This window comes from Hyaena hyaena, unplaced genomic scaffold, assembly GCF_003009895.1.
Source record: "Hyaena hyaena isolate Hyena2069 unplaced genomic scaffold, ASM300989v1 scaffold_164, whole genome shotgun sequence".
Taxonomy (NCBI): Eukaryota; Metazoa; Chordata; class Mammalia; order Carnivora; family Hyaenidae; genus Hyaena; species Hyaena hyaena.
Genome location: NW_024080796.1, coordinates 141839 through 159212, shown reverse-complemented (window position 1 = coordinate 159212; position 17374 = coordinate 141839). Strand labels below are relative to the sequence as shown.

Genomic DNA, 17374 nt, shown 5'->3' with positions numbered 1-17374 from the left:
CGTAGTCACCGCTCAGTTCATTCCGTTTTGTGTTCAGCAGCAAGAACGCCAAGGCCGGCACTGGCCCTCCCATCAGGGTGCTGCTTCGCCTTCTAACTCTGTTCGACCTTACAGATTCTGAAAATTCCATTCAATCCATGTTTGTAGGCTGATTAAAGCACAGGCCTTTTCACTTAATATGGAGTGATTTCCGCAACCATAAACGTCAGCTAGTCTTTTACTTAGGAACAAGTATTTGAGAGGTAGCTTGACAGCTGTGTCTCAGACCTAGAGGTCCGGAGAAAAACTGAGCAGGTTGTGGGGAAATGTGAACACTGTATTTAAGACAAGAATAAATCAGAAAAGAGATACTGTAAGACGACTGCCTTTAGCGGACGCAGAACACAGAGGGATGGTACAGATACACCAAAAACTAAGCTTGGGAGAAAATACGACTATTGTAAAATGAGTAGGTGCTTTATTAAAGGAAGCGTGGTCTGTTTTACAGGTTATAATGCCATTCTGTCTGGCGGAGGGATCGGCCATCACCACCACTTTACAAACGGGTCAAGAGCTGAGAAATTAGAAGACTTTTCCGTAACTGACTTCTCAAACCGTTCTCTGAGGCGTATACACTTTTTTTTCCCTGCTCTCTTCACAGACGCAAGAAGAGCCAACTCTGGGAGTCACAGTCAAGGGTCATGCCTGCTGCAACTCCCACACCTCATGACCGTAATTCCCCTCTGTGACCAACACCCTCAGATTCTGCAACTTGATTCTAAAATAGCCAGTTGACCCATCCATTCAACCCAGCAAATGCACCTACCATTGCTTAACAGAAATGAACAAGCAAGTTGGTCTGAGGAGGAACGTTATGAAGATAAAGATCAGTGTTTTTCGTTTGACCTTGAAAGGGAATTTCACTATGTTTGGAGGTCACAAGCAAAGCATATTTCTCAGAACAAAGGTTCTGGTGCGCTGGAGAGGGAAGAAACAATTTGCCACATCACATTCTGGTACACTAGAAGACTGATTTGCTTTGTAAATCCACCATACATTTTTTTGCTGAACCGAACTGAAGGAGCTTTGAAAAGATGCTTATTTTCCATTCTTTAGCATCCATAGAGTCTAACATGAATTAAATTGAAAAAAACTTGTGGTTTTTCTTGCTGTTGTTCTTATAAATAATGTGTACATAAATCTACTTCACCTTGATGTCTAGCAGTGGATAACTCTAAATAAGAGTTAATATCAATGTTAACTTGTCTGTTCCTACTTATTCATGTGATTCCTCAAGTCTCAAAGTGGTCAAATAATCAAATATCCCTTTGAATTTAAATCATCCCAGACCACTGAAGGCAGTTACTATCCCATAAGCTCAAAGAGTAGGTAAAATCATCCTGTACAGGTACAATTTTATAAAGCTAAGTTTCCTTCGCCTTTTTTCTTTAGCTTTGCCACTATTACAAATTCACATCTTGTGTCCCCTACCTGGGAGAATAATCCAAAGAAAACATCCCATTTATCTACAGCCTTAAGATCTTGTGTTTGGAGGTAATATGTTATTTAAAGCACATTCTAAATGTTCCCTGCTTTATTCCAGAGGTCGAAAATGGAGGACTCTAGTCCTGGAAATGGATGAGACAGGTGTAGTTTATGAAACTGGCCAAAGAATGTGGGGTCCAGAGAGGCTACCATATTCGGGCCTAAGATATATTAATATTTCAGGTAATTAAAATTCACCGGATACCGTTTCCTCCTCTCAAAATGTATTTGAAATGAGGTGTGTTGAGGAATGTTTTGTCCATATACAGATAACATAATTCTGGGTGTGGCCGGGCAGGAAACTAGGCTGGGAGGAAGCTGTAAACATCCAATTCACGGTGACGGGGCAATCAGATTTTTGCTTTATTCCAGTGGCCCCATGACTACAGAGAAGTCACTGCCGATTCATCTGAGATAGCAGAAAACATTCAAAGAAAGACAGAAAAAAATTGAGTCAAGTCTAAGTTTTATAAGGCATATAGGTCAAAGGGCACCAAAGTATCTATTCATTGCCTGTAAGGTAGGAGGTTGTACTACGTAACAGAAGCTTAATACTGTTTCATGGTTGGGCCGAATTGTTAAGAGTCGAAGGGCGCTTTAGATCCATATGGTAAAAATCCCATTTTACAGATGAGGAAAACAGGGGCCAATGAAGTACTGTGACCTGTGGACATGCCACGTATAGAACTTGGGCCACTAGGCATCTACTATATCAAACGCGACACCAGAAAGCCCATGTCAGGAGAAGCAGTGGCAGATGTTACATGTGAGAACTAAAGGATGTCTCCTATTTAAACACTGTCCCCTCTCCGAGGAGAATCCGAGCAGGAAGATCATGCCTTCATTACCCTGCTGTGTGGCCACTCCATGAGAATGTCTCCTTAACTCATTTGTGTCTCGTTTCCAAAGCCTCTGACAATTCCCCTCTTTTTGTGATAAGTCTTCCGGCAGCCCCAAATGGCAGGAATCACCTTGAAATTCTGTACACGGCTTTCTGGTCGATGCCTTAATTAAATTACCTGCAGCATGTATTTCTCTCTTCCCAGCTCAACATAATGGGGATGAATGTTCACATCTACTATTCCCAGCTCTGGCCTGGCTCTGGTCTCAGACTTCCAGGGGGCAGAATGGGACATGTCTTTTTGGATAGTGTGGCAATGCCGGGCCAAACTGAATCTTACCACTTCCTGCAAATGAGCTCCCTGGCTGAGCCAACCATTCTGTGCCTGAAGCACTATTATTTTACTCTCATCAATCGAGTTCTGGATTTCAGTGTCTCCAATTAGGACTGTAGCAATAGCATCCTAATTAGTTCTCCCCTTTTTTTTTAAAATGTTATGTTTATTTTTGAGAAAGAGAGAGAGAGGGAGAGAGAGAGAGCACAAGTGAGGGAGGGACAGAGAGAGAGAAACAAAGAATCCGGAGCAGGCTGCAGGCTCTGAGCTGTCAGCACAGAGCCTGATGTGGGGCTCGAACCCATGAACCATGAGATCATGACCTGAGCCGATGTCAGATGCTTAACTGACTGAGCCACTCAGGCACCCCTAGTTTTCCTCTTTTTAGTGACCAAATGAGTCTACCCTATGCACTGACAGCCAAGGTCTGCTCCGGAGGGAGAGCTCCAATTTTATTATTCTCCTGATCAAAACCCGTCAGTGGCTTTCCACTCCCTGACAAATAAAATTCGAACTTCTTAACGGAGGCTTTAAGGGACTCATGTGTTGGGCCATCATTCAATCAATGTTGAGTGCCAACTGGATGCCACGCATTGTGCTAAATGCTGCGGACAAGTCAGCTTAACAAGACACAACCCTTACCCAAATGAACTTCCTCCTCCAGGGGAGGGATGCAAAACAGAAAGCAATCGTATATAACATGGTGTGTGTGTGTGTGTGTGTGTGTGTGTGTGTGTGTGTGTGTGTCGGGAGCCACGACAGAATTAGGGGATGCTCTGTGATATAAGAGGAATAGCACCGAGCCCAGACTGAGGTGGGAAGAGGTGGAGGAAAGGAAGGCAGCACACGATCAGACAGGCAGGGATGTGAACCGGGGAGAGCTTTCCTGGAGAAAGTCAGAACTTCAAATACGAAAAGGCATTCAGACAGGTGAGGGAAGGGTGTTTCAGACAGAGGATGGAATTTGCATGGCCTTATGTCTGAATTCCATCTGCACACGAACTGGCCTACAGCTCCTCCTTAACACCTGTCCTTACCTCCGCCTTCGGTACCTTTCCAAGCTTTCCAAGTTCTGGCTCCATTACCATCCCCTTGAGCTCCACTGGACAATCCAGCCAGAAACTGCCTCTGCAATCCCTGAACCTCCTTAGCCTGTACTTCTGTAACTCTAGTATGGAGTTGCTCAGTGAATACACATGGTATGGGTTTCTACTACCACCTAACTGGGGTCAAAGCCCCTCATGTCCAGCTAGTGGACTGGCGTCATTTGGTCTCCCATCTCCGGCCTCTTCCATCCATCAGATGGGCTATTTCACCGTCTTCTAAATACATTAAGCTAATGCTGGGTCAGTTATCTGGAATGTTCTTCCCCACCTTCTCTGTTCCACCCATCCTTCGTGTCCCAGATCAGCTCCATTCCTTCTCTCCTAAGCCCCAGCCTACTCTGCCCTTTCCTTTCTCAAGTTTCCTTTTGCCTTTAGGGTCAATGCAATCCTATCTAATAGGACAGCGGGATCCTGTCCACATTCCGCGTAGCCCACTCTGGCAAAGACCTGACAAAATGGCAAGTGATTACTGGTAGGCTTTTGCCTATCTTGGCTCCCGGCTTTGAGCAGAGAAGACCTACCTTCTAAGTAAAGTGGAGAGAGGTCTCTACGGAGAAAAAGAAATCAGCAACAAAAAGGAGTACCTGATATACGGTGGGTGGGGGTGGGGGTGGAGGCGGGGAATTATGGACCCAGGGAGGAAAGCCTGGCTAAGCACTAAGTCAAATCCAGTCAAAACACATCACTGAGTTCTCCCTTGTTTGCCTGACATGAGTGGTTTTTCTGGAACACATTAAAGAGCTAAGAGTTCTTTTCCTCCAGAGAGGTAGCTTTGCTCCTTTGAGTACACCTTTGAGTTTCCCCTAGAACAGAAAAGTTAAGTATTTTTGCACTAAAAGGGACTATTTAGGGACGCCTGGGTGGCTCACTCAATTGGGCGTCTGACTTTGGCTCGGGTCATGATCTCACAGTCCATGAGTTCAAGCCCTGCATCGGGCTCTGTACTGACAGCTCAGAGCCTGGAGCCTCCTTCGGATTCTGTGTCCCCCCCCACCCCCCCATTCCTCCCCTGCTCACGCTTTGTCTCTCTCTCTCAAAAATAAATAAACATTTTAAAAAAAGGGACTATTTAGTTTCCTTCTGGGTTAGCTTTATTTATTTTTATAGTTGTTTTAGTTTTCTTATCCTGAGACTACAGAAAGAATCAATGATTTGAGACAAATGTTTCAGGTTATGTCTGGCTCCATTCCTTCATAAAATGTTAACAATGATCTGTTTTTCAGAGACAGGAACTTTCAAGTTTCAATAACTGCTATACTTCTAGGGGAAACTTCCCTTTATCATTTCCTCATATAAACGGTTTGCAGCGATTGGGAAAAGCGGGGGAGATACTGTCCTATATCCTTACCTCACCCTCTGTGATGGGGATGTTTCCTCACGACAGTTAGTTTATTAACTCCTGGCAGGCCTCCAGGAGCACATAAGGGTTGAACATCGCTGGAACTGTGCCAAGACCTTGTGCAGGGTCTCTTCCCTTTGTCAAGACAAAGAGAGTCTCTGCGAGACAGGTTACATCAAAGTCGGCCACGATGGGGCTCGGAGAAGGAGGGCCTATTGGGCCCTGAACAACTTAGCCCCTCAAGAGGCATAAACCCAAGACCAGAGTTGCCCATTTCACATACGGAGTTCCCAAAGAACTATCTCCTAAATATCCATACAGTTTAAGAAACGAAATTAGAGAGCACATTTGAAGTCTTACACCTATGTCAGCAATACATTTCGCAGGTACATTCACTCTTTACGGAATCAGATCTTCCCATGTGGTTTCATGGTGACTGAACTGCCTAGTTCGAGGAGCCTGGGAAACCTGCCACTGCCTTTTTCAGGATTCCTATAAGCTACAAGATGTGATACTTCGAAAAATTCCGTACTTCGGGGGCACCCAGGCGGCTCAGTCGGTTAAGCATCCGACTCTTGATTTCAGCTCAGGTCATGATCCCACAGATCCCACGGATCCCATTGGGCTCTGAGCTGACAGGGTAGAGTCTGCTTGAGATTCTCTTTCTCTCTCTCTCTGCCCCTCCCCTGCTTGTGCTCGTGTGCTCTCTGTCTCCCTTTCAAGATAAAGAAATAAATTTAAAAAAAAATTCAGTACTTCCAAAGGAAATCACCCAAAGCCCTTTATTTCTATTTTTTTAAATGGTTTTTATTTATTTCAGAGAGAGAGAGGCAGCATGAGCAGGGGACGGTCAGAGAGAGAGGGAGACACAGAAACCGAAACAGGAAACAAGCTCTGAGCTGGCTGTCAGCACAGAGCCCGACACGGGGCTCAAACCCCCAAACCGTGAGATTGTGACCTGAGCCAAAGTTGGATGCTTAATCGACTGAGCCACCCAGGTGCCCTGCAAGAGCCCTTTATTTCTAAACTTGCCTTGACTCCTAGGGTCTCCACCTCTTCCCATCGTTATCTTCTGTTTCCCTCATGTCTTCTTCCCCTTCCACTCCGTCTGCCTGAGCCAGGGTCAGGCCCCTTCCTCTTCTGTCTTTGGTTTTAACTGAGCAGTTCACCACCTACACTCACTCCCAGGCATCACTTTCAGAAGACTCCAGAATCAGGAGCAAGGCAGAAGTGAAAGGGTTGGAATGCATTTTGTCCTTGATTTGGGGGCACAGTAGATCCCTTATGCTCCAAGCGTCTGGGGTCCCTCTCCTGACCTTCCAAGTTTCTCCCTGATCTGGAAATTCTTCTTCTTTCCCCCTCCAGTGGACTTATGTCAGCCAAATCTTTCCTCTATGAAGCTAGGTCATGGTCCTTGTGCTCGCGGTGGCCTATTGCGGGGGTTTCTTGGGCGTGATGGGCGGTGTCAAGGACCAAGCAAAGGCTAACAGATTTTCCAAGCTGACCACGTGTTAGGAGTCCAAACTCTCACCTGAATGAGGAGATCGATAGCGAAAGTCCTCTTTGGTCAGCAGCAGGAGCGCTTTGCCGTTCATTTCAAACGTGTTGCTGTCAATTGGTCTTAAAGAAAATTCATTTTCAGCCCACTTGAGCCACTGGGCTACGTCATCCCTGCTCCAGTAAATTGGCTGCAAGCCTGTTGGAGAGAGAGCAAGGCAGAAAGAGAGAGAAAGGGTCTTGTCAGTTAGACTGTTGGAATAAAGGTAAAAGCTTTCTGGTTAATACAATCGAGTTTCCATGTTTGAAGAGTCCTTAGGTTCATCTCTGAATCCCAAGGTAAAGCTCCAGATTTATAAGCGCTGAAGTGTGGTATCAGATGAACTATTTATTCAGAGGCAACGTGAGAAGAAAAATCCTTTTTTAGTCTTTAATGGACCCTGGGTCTTAGTGACCCGCCCTTCCCTGCCCAGCTCTAGGGGCTGCCTTGGTTCAAAGCATGCCCAAAGCCCAATGGTGGCCTGAAACACCCAAGGAACTCGGAGTCATGACAAATGTCAACGTGCTTCAGAGGGGACCTTAGAATCAGAGCTGATCTGATTGCCACCCAGAGTCCTTTTTAAGTGAGAACATTCCAGAGTCAGGCCTGACCTTTGAGAGCTGCCAAATAATGAAGTATTCCCTGAATCTTCTTCCAGGAAGAGCAATTCACTCAGCCTCTGGGAAACTATCAGGCTAGCCTCTGGGAATGAGAGGGGAAAGTAAGGGTAAAAGGTCTTTTGACTCTTCATTCTACTTTTCAATGTTAGAATTTCCTGCCAGGGGTGGTATTTGGGCTCTGGCAGGACCAGCAGTGGGCCAAAGAGAGGGTTGCAGCTGAGGTGGAGAGGGTAGCTTGGGCTGGGTTTTTCTGGAAGTCTGACTCTGAGTGTATCTTTTAATTTTACACTGCTATTGTGGGAAATCTTTGCTATATCATCCAAGTGGTTTAGAACAGTGGTTCTCAAAGTGTGAACTGGGGACCCCCACAAGGTTCCCAAGAACTTTTCAGGGTGTCTGTGAGGTCAAACCTCTTTTTATAACAATATTGAGAGGTTATCTACCTTCTTTCACTCTCATTCATTCATGAAGATACAGTGGGACTTTCTAGAAGCTATACAACATGTGATATTGCAGCAGACATGAGAATCCAGCCATCTTCTATGAAGCCAGACATTAGAGACTTGCAAAAATGTAAAACAATGCCACTTCTCTCACTGCCTTTTGGAAGATATATTCATAAATATCTACTTATGCTAATGTAAGTTTAGCTTATTACTTTTCAGTAAGCTTTTTTGAAATTCTCAGTTTTAGTTTCCAGTATGGTAAATATAGATAGAATCCCTATGAGTGAAGCTCTTTGGGTCTTCAATAATTCTTAAAAAATTGAAAGCAGTCCTGAGACCAAAATGAGAACTGATGGGTTGGAAGGAACGGCACGCCCAACGGCATTTCATTCTCCAAAACTGCATTGTATGAATTAACGGTTCAAATACAATGGCATCCGGGTTTGCTAAGAAGAGCTTCGGTCTCTCCAGGAAGTTAACTTAAACTTCCTAAGAAGACTCCATGAGTATGCTATAAACGTGCCCTTCAGTTTGATCCCGGAAGGAGCCACCTTTTCATCCTTAAGTCAAGCATAACAAAGAACTGTCTGGTCTATCTGGAGACGCTGCCTCTCCTCCCTAGTGAACCAGGGAACCAACAGCTCAGTTCCCCTGGAGAAGGTCTACGGCCTCTGGGCATGACTACTGGCTCTGTCTTCCAGGTGGCTCCTTTGCAAAGTCTAGTTTTGAAGAATGGTAGCTGGCCATTCCTTGAACTCTGAGGAAGTCCTTTCTCAAGTAGTCTATCGGGTACAACACCAACAAAGAACTACGGGCACTGGCATAATTAGAGATGGGCATTCAAGAGCTTTCTTCCCTTTTTAAGTTTTATCATTTTCCATGGGAAAAGAAAGTGGTGTCACGAAATAATAACATGTAGCAGGCTACTGGTCCACGATCCTGAGAAGAAAACACAGCCACTGAAGAATTCAAGATTTTGTTTTTGGCTCTTAACTGTGCCCAGAAGTAAGGCCTATTAAAAGCAGTCCTTAAGATACGGAAGGTGCCCCCAGTCTTTCCAATGACCTTGACAACATACACATCAGGAATCACAATGAAATGGCGGTGGGCGTGAAGGTGGCTCAGTAAACTCTTAACTTTTGAACCGGTAAAAAAAAACCTTAACGTTTACTTCCTATTGTCAGGGTGTCACCTCTGAACAGAAACAGCACAGTGATTAGTCATCTGTTACTGGGAATTTTTCCCTTCCTCTCCTTCACACGAGCAGCACGGGTACAGCCAGAGCCGGGGGCGGTGGGGGGGAGGGGTTGCAAATATGAGGTTCCAGTCAAGCTTGGCCTAGGAAGGAGCCTGGTGGTAGGTGGGCCACAGAGCAGAAGATACTCAGTCAGAAACAGGAAAAACGACGGGGTAGCTTGTTGGAAGTGTGAGCGCCAAAGCAAATACAGAACCGAATCCCACTCGGGAGGGGAAATGAGAGTGAAATGCTGAAGTTTCTGCAGAGGATTCACTGAACCGGAGGGAGGTGGGGGAATGGGGGTGAGGGGGCACAAGTAGTAATTTGAGGTTCTTTATATTCTATGGAAGAAAATACTCATGAGTAATCTTTTCCCTAAATACAAGAAGAGTCGCATACTCCAAACAGCCCTGCTGGTGAAGGCAATAGTTTCTCTTTTCACTTCCCATTAATCTCTCCCACAGCCCGGTCCCTGAAGCGAGCAGAGTTGACGCGGAAACCCCCTCGCGCAGGGAACCAACATGAAGGCTCTGGGCTGTGTGCAAAAGGGACCCATCAGGTCACTGTCAGTCCAGGGAGTTGCCAGGCAATCCTAGCGGTTTTACAAAAGTGCCCCTGACCCTGACAGACCAAGCTACCCGCTGGAGGCCACCAAGTAAACGCATCAGAGACAGGGTCAAGAGAAGAGGGACACATTTCACCAAGCTGGAAAGAGGCTTGATAAACTTTGGCGCTCCAAGTCAAGTCCTACTGCTATTTCCTTTTTAACTCTCTAGAATAACCGGGAAAAAGAAGCCCCCTTGCCTTGAACCTCACAGCCCTACAGCCTGGGAGTTACAGTGTCTAAATGGAATAGAGCCTTGGACCCAGAGGCAACTCTGTCTAATTAGGACCATTTAATTTAATTAACAGTCACTTATCAAGCGCGTCTATCATCTCGCACTATTGTAAGCACTTTGTAAATATTAGTTTGTTTAACTGAATGCTCACAGCAACACCGTGAGATAGAGGTCCAGATTGGGGAACTTGGGCTCCGTGCACTTACGGGATGTGGCCAAGGTCATACAGCCATGGAAACAAGAGGCGCTGAGATTTGAACCCAGGGAGTCTGGCTTCAGAGTGTGTGTTCCTATCCATTACACTATACCTACGCACGGACTTCCCACCCAGCGTCAGCATTCACATTGCTTTTCAGCATCTATCGGGGATGCAGAAAAGACTGCGTGAATTGAATCCTCCTCATCCAAGACTTTGATCGTTGGAGGCTTTCTCGAGTTATCAACAGCCTAAAAATAGAGCCAAAAATCTGTATATCCTTGGAGAAGTAGATTTATAAATGGGAAGAGGAGGGAGGTGTAGGTGGCACTCCGCTTTGAACACATCCAGGAATAAAGTGCCGCCCTCACTGGGTACTCGCCCGTGGGCACTCACTGCACTGGTCTTGAGATGTCACATGGCTCACAGCTGCTAATGTAACAGAAGCTGCATGGGAGAGAACATCTAACACAGAACTGGCCTTACAGTTCTCTCTCGCAACTTTAATTCCCCAAAACTGAATAACAGAGCCGTTAACGATTAGTACAAGGAAGAGAGAGACCATTTTTCTACGCCTATGTTCTACTACTCCCTGTGCACATAATAAGCCTACTAAGATCTGCATTAAAAAAACGTTGTGTTTATTTTGAGAGAGGGAGTGTGAGCAGGGACGGGGCAGAGAGAGAGAGGGGGACAGAGGATCTGAAGAGGGCTCTGCGCTGGCAGCGGCGAGCCTGATGTGGGGCTTGAACTCACAGACCGTGAGATCGTGACCTGAGCCAAAGTCAGGTGTTCAACTGACTGAGCCACCCAGGTGCTCCCAAGACCTGCGTTCTTAATGTCAATTCATTTCAGAGCATATCTGAGAAGCATTTGATACAGAAGAAATGAACTGCTGTTGTTAAGAAAATTTCTAAGAATTTTTTTTCTTCCAAGTGGGTTGAGTGAAGTTCGTGGTGTCATACCCTGTAAGGCCCTACATTTGCCTCTAATATTTCTTCAAGTCCCCGTTCAAAGGGGCAGCTGCTTGCATGAGCACATTGTTAGCCTCACTGCAAGGTCTCTCAGCTATGTTTCAACTAACAATGAAAAGTGTGCTAGGAGTCAGGAAGGAACCTGGACTTTATTACCAGAGTTGCCCTTCATTAGCAGGTGATTTGGGGCACCTTCTCCCGGGCTCAGCCACTTCATTCTGTAAAATGAGGGGCTTAGACGATGGGATCTCTATTCTTTTCTGGATTCCACATAGTCAACACAGCCCCACTTCATCTCAGTCCTGAAAACCAAAGAATATAAACAGCCAGGACCTTTTTACTACCCTGCTCATGACGAGGACCCCGAGATTTTGTAACTTCCCGAATGACTTCTGAGTCTTGGGAAACAGATTACATTATCTTAAATAGGGTGTAGTGCCCAAGAGTGTTTTTATTATATTCCACTTTCTGGAAAAGTTATAACCCGGCCAAGGCAAGGACAAACATAATATTTCAACGAGGTGCTTTCCCATGTATGACCTCCTGCAATTCTCACAAAAACTCTGTGAAGTCCTTCTTGATCCCATTTCATTTGAACAGGCAAGGAGGAGAACAGGGGCTCAGAGTCATGAGACGATTATGCTGGTATGAACAATACTCAGTGCAAACTCTGGTGCTATAAAATACACTCCTCAAAAACACCCTTCGTCCCCAACTTGCTGCGTGCACAGGATTTTGAGACAGATTCCATGGCTTACGGGATAGAACTGTAAAAGAGAAGAACACACCCCAGGGGTGATCTGGCCCATCTCGCTCATGGGGAAACTGATGCTGGGAAAAGTTAAGAGGCTGGACCAAGAGCAAGCTGCCCCACGTTCCCGTCTTCCAGCTTCGCATGCTGTCTCATAACTTAATTCAATGATACAGAACAACCCTGTGACCCTTGACATGACTGAGGAAAGTGATCACTTCCTTACTTAGTCATCCTGCCTTCACATTAAACGTCCTTAATTGGTCCAAACATAACTTCTTGACTGCAGGTTTTAGACCCTCCCCACCCCACCCACCTCCTCCAGAGATCATATTTAGCTCCCAGGCCTAAGCATAGTGCCAGGCGCAGTGCCAGAACCTTCCCTCCCCTGGACAACAGGTTTCTATTGATAATTGTAGCTAATGGTTATTGGGCACTGAGACTGAGTATTTTCTACCAAGATTCTTATTCTCGTTTTATAGATGAGCAAAAAATGTAGCACGCGTGAAGGGACATGGGGGCGCTTGGATCCAAACCCAGGTGGTCTGGTTCCACAGTCCCGACTCTGTTTTTCCTTTAAGTTTTACTTATTTATATTGAGGAAGAGAAAAAGCACGAGTGGAGGAGAGGCAGAGAGAGAAGACACAGAATCCCAAGCAGGCTCTGCCCTGTCAGCACAGAGCCTGATGTGGGGCTCGAACCCATGAACCGTGAGATCATGACCTGAGTCGAACTCAGACGCTCAAGTGACACCCGGGCACCCCCAAATGTCCCAACTCTTAAAACCCTGCCATACTGTTTCCCAAGTGCTTCATAAGGACAGCAAGTAACTACTGTCCCCAATGCTCTCTGTACAGAACCTCCGTAATCCCCATAAACAATACCATGTGACAGAAATGATCACTATCTCTATTTACAGAGGAGAAAACCGGAACACAGGGCAGGGAAGTGACTCGGCCAAAGTCACACAGCTAGGAAACGGACAAGCCAGCTGGCTTGGCCCAAAGTCTGCATGATTAACCACCTAACCACCATCAGTCTAAGCTTATTTGGTGTTTTGGCAGAACATCAAATTAAATTCATGATCTAAAAAAGAGAGGGAGAAAGCTTTCAGTGGTTGTATGAATTTTCACAGTGGAAAAGCATGCAGGCACTGAAACTATTTCCCAGTTATATGATCTCAGACAAGTTCCTTGACCTCTCCGTACCTCACTTGACTCAAATGAAAAATGGGGACAGTTTCCAATCTGTGAATTGCGATCCAGTAGACCGCAGATGACATGCTTATCAAATTTGAAGATGCTATACAGCGAGTACACAGTAAGATTATACAAGTGATGACAATCAAAAATGCAGAGGGCAGTACGTGGAACGTAGCAGGCATTTAATAAATATTAGCGACGGTTACTATGGTTATCACTTTCAGGGACCCTACCCTGCACACACACAGGTGGTGTTTGGGACCCAACTGGAGGGACTGTATTTTAATCGATATTAGAGTTCATCTTGTTATTTTTTTACCCTCATCCCCGCCTGCTGCAGTCTTTCCGGATTTGGTTCTTTTTCTAGTAACAACCATAACTTTCCAGCTTCGTGTCATCTGCGGCTTCGATAAGCATCTGTCACCTCAACAGGTTCCTGACAAAATGCTAATAAGGGGGAACGGCTGAGGTGGGAGCACTCTGGTGACATAATAGCCACCTCCTTTCAGACAGATACTGATCAAGCTCTCAGCTTCTTTGGGGTGCGAGGGGTCAATGATCAACCCCTTTAAATACGCTGGTAGTTGGACTCTAGTTTTCAAGCTCAGCTGAAAAGGCACTGTCTAAAATTCAATGAAAGGCTTTCTTCATGTCCGTAAATAAGTAACTACAACCTTATCGGAGAGGATAGAGGAAGAAGAGAAGGAGCAAGTGCCAGGCTCTGAAGGGACAACTTTCTCCTATATGCTCACAACATCTACGTTTCAAACCCTGTCCCGAATTTCACCTGGAAGTTAGATCACGCTAGCTGTCTTTAGTCTATATGGACACTCTCTTTTCCTTTTCTGTTGTGAATATCAGGGAAACGGTGGCCCATAGTCTTTTTTTCATTCTTCCATTTCCTACAACCCTCAGAGATGGCTGTCAGAGGCCTAACACTCACTCTTGTAAGTTCTGTGTTCTCGCTTGGCATTTGGGCCAAGAGCACTGAATTTATTTAGAACAGCTTAGATTCACTTTTACACAATTCTTCCTGCAGGCTTGGAGTCCCTTATGTCAATGTCTGCAATACCTGTTTCGGTCCGGTCTGACAATCATCTTCTTCGATGGAAGAGAGAGAAGAATGAGAGAAGTTGAACAGTTATCTCTTTGCCGCTTGTTTTTTTAATTTTTTAAAATTTATCTTTGAAAGAGAGAGAAACAGCGTGAGCAGGGAAGGGTCAGAGAGGGAGGGAGACACAGAATCTGAAGCAGGCTCCAGACTCTGAGCTGTCAGCACAGAGCCAGACGCGGGGCTTGAGCCCATGAACCGCGATATCATGACTGAGCCGAAGTCGGACGCTAAACCGACTGAGCCACCCAAGTGCCCCACTTTTCTGTTTGTTAATGTGACTCTATCCAATCGAATCGGCAGGCTGATACCATGCTTATTCTTTGTTTCTCAATTTTTAAAATTATTTAGTTTTAAATTATTTTTTTAATGTTTTATTTTATATTTGAGAGAGAGAGAAAGAGAGCAGGAGAGGAGCAGAGAAACAGACACAGAATCTGAAGGAGGCTCCAGGCTCTGAGCTGTCAGCACAGAACCTGACACGGGGCTCGAACTCACGAACCATGAGATCATGATCTGAGCAGAAGTCAGACGCTTAACCAACTGAGCCGCCGAGGTGCCCCACCATTCTGATTCTTACATCACCCCCAACACTTATTGTTTTGTTAAGCAGCTTCCATAGCTGTCAGCTTGCTTAGTTTTAGCCTCTGGATCTAAACATGGCTCCTACAGGCTTTCGCTTTTCAGAGAGTTGTTCTTCTGTCTACTATATACATCTTTTTAAAATCTGAGTTCATTGGGCTGGTACATACAAAAGAAAGAGCGGGAAGATAAACTGGCATTATCTTTCTGACAAACAACTTGGTGGTAATTTAAGAGTCCTATGAATGTTAACTTCTGAGAATCTACCTGAAAATAATTTAGGATACTCAGAAGCCATCCATGCACAAAGATGTTCAGCTGCGGTGTTATTTTTCATAGCAGGAGGCCGAAAACATCAATAAGGGACCAGTTAAACACACTGTGGACAACACCTTGGACAGAAAATTATGCAGCCAATCACGCACATCTTATAGAGTATCTATGCATATGAAAGAATGCCAAATTGCATATGTACGTATGAATGATAATCCCAAACAATGCACAGAAAATATTAACATAAAACATAAAAATATTAATGGCAGCTTTCACTCAGTAGAGTTAGAGGTGATGCTTACTATCTCTTTTTCTTTTTTTAAATGTTTATTTTATTTCTTTTTTGAAAAATGTTTTTACATTTATTTATTTTTGAGAGAGAGAGTGAGACAGAGTGAGTGGGGAGGGGCAAAGAGAAGGAGACACAGAATCAGAAGCAGGCTCCAGGCTCCGAGCTGTCAGCACAGAGCTCGACGCGGGGCTCAAACCCATGAACTGTGAGATCATGACCTGAGCCAAGGTTGGACACTTAACCAACTGAGCCACCCAGGTGCCCCTAAATGTTTTTTTGGTTTTTTTTTTAATTTATTTTTGAGAGAGACCGTGTGAGCAGGGGAAGGGGCAGTGAGAGAGAGGGAGACAGAGAATCCAAAGCGGGCTCTGTGCTGACAGCACAGAGCCAGGTGCGGGGCCTCAAACTTAGGAACTGCGAGACCATGACTGAGCCAAAGCTGGACACTTAACTGACGGAGCCAGCCCGGTGCCTCTCCTTTTCATTTTTTATTTCCCAATTCTCTATATTAAGCATGCAATACCTTTATATTTTAAAAAGCCAATTTAAAATTTGAGCTCCTCAGAGAATGTCCCCAATACGGCCTCATCAGCTTCTCTAGTTACCTTCCTGCCTACTCATCTCAGCAACTGCCCTGAGCAGATGATCTCCTAGAAGTTCATTTTCAAAAGCACCCTGCCTCTTCTGACTTGTGTGTGAGCACTGTGGATTGTGGGACCATAGACACTTCTCCTCTAAACTTCTGAAAGCACACTTGATCATGTCTTTCATTTCTCTTTTCCCATTCTAAGATGATGTTTGGATTCTCACCAGCATGTCCCCATATCATTTCTACTCTGCCTGTTCTCCTTATTTGTCAGACCCAAGTCCAAATTCGTAGTGCTCCTCATCTCCTCTTCTACCTTCTGGGAGATAAAATTGCTAACTGCAAAGTGCATCCGTTAAAAGAGTTACAACGCGCGTGCACGGAGCCGATGGTGATTGCTCAGCGCTTCTCCCGCCACGCTTGGCATGCAGCGGTCCCCCAGTGATGCCCGACGGCACAGAGGTCCCTGATCCACCGCCGGGCCAGCTCTACAGCCTGCAACTGCCGCCACACTCCCAGCCAACACTGTTCTCGTCGGGTAGGATGCTTCAGATCTGTGCGGGAGGCTTTATCATCACCATCTGCTGCCGCATCCGGATCGGCCCCACAACTGTTCTGTGCGGGAACTTAGGCTGGCACGACTGTCCTTGCTGAAGGAATGGAAGCTCAGAGAGGTAAAGGGGCTGTCCCAAGGTCACAGTGCGCCTGAGACCAGAACTGCGGCCCCAGGTCAGTTCAGTGGACTTCGGCTGGGTCAAAGGATGCAGCGGATATAAATATCTCCCCTGTACCCTGGAATGCATGGTTAATGACGCAAGGGAATTCACAGCAATAAAGTATGAACTTAACTTCTCATGGCAGGTCTGGTTTAGCCTTAGACCCAGAACTCTGAGCAGTTTCCAGAGGGCCCCCTCTGCCCTCTGCAAAGGGGGTTGCGGTGGGCAGGCTCTACCGTAGGACAAATAAACCCTCCAAAGTCAAACCAAGTATCATCAGAGTCTTCCGAGCCGCTTCCCAGAGCACTTTCCAGGAGATTCTTCTGACTCTCCTCCCTGATGGCCAGTCCTCCAGTCCCCACCCTGGGCTCGGTCTCAGAGATAACTCCCAGTCCTATATTCTCATGTCTCTGGGTCTGCCTCTAACCTTGGATTTGCTATTTGATCAAAACTGCTTCTAGCACACAAATTCTGTCACTGGGAAAAGAGAAGTTCCAAAACATTTCCTATTTTCGTCCTCTAGGTTAGCCTGTTTCTCAGCACTCAGTTCCCAAGTAGAGGTGAGAAGGTTCCACCTATGGTTTTTGGCCCAGATCCCCAAAGCAAGAACACTACATGTGCATGTTTTGATCCAGAGTCCTATTTGATGCCCTCAAAATTTTTTTTCTTATGGACTTCACTGTGTGGATTTTTCTGGCTTTCACTCAGTTTTATCCACAAAAGGGTTCTTAGCAGCAAACCTGTTGACAGCAAAGCTGGCCCAGGGCCTGCCGCTCACCCTCGCAAACATAAGAGTCCTTCCCATTTCTGCTTTTGGGCAGCAAGCCCAATGTGATGAGAAGCATGTAATATTTTAGACTAAAAATTT

The 17374-nt window shown here is 45.6% G+C and overlaps 1 protein-coding gene across 1 annotated transcript in view; it reads right to left on the bottom strand.

The window, feature by feature from the left end:
* The window catches only part of ETV6 (ETS variant transcription factor 6), a gene marked incomplete at its 5' end in the record, with an annotated part of 152518 nt that overhangs the window by 43492 nt on the left and 91652 nt on the right, over positions 1 to 17374 (bottom strand). Inside the window, one exon of the mRNA XM_039239962.1 lies at positions 6676 to 6840. Coding sequence (XP_039095893.1) covers positions 6676 to 6840 — 165 coding nt within the window. The remainder of the gene's footprint in view (positions 1 to 6675; positions 6841 to 17374) is intronic.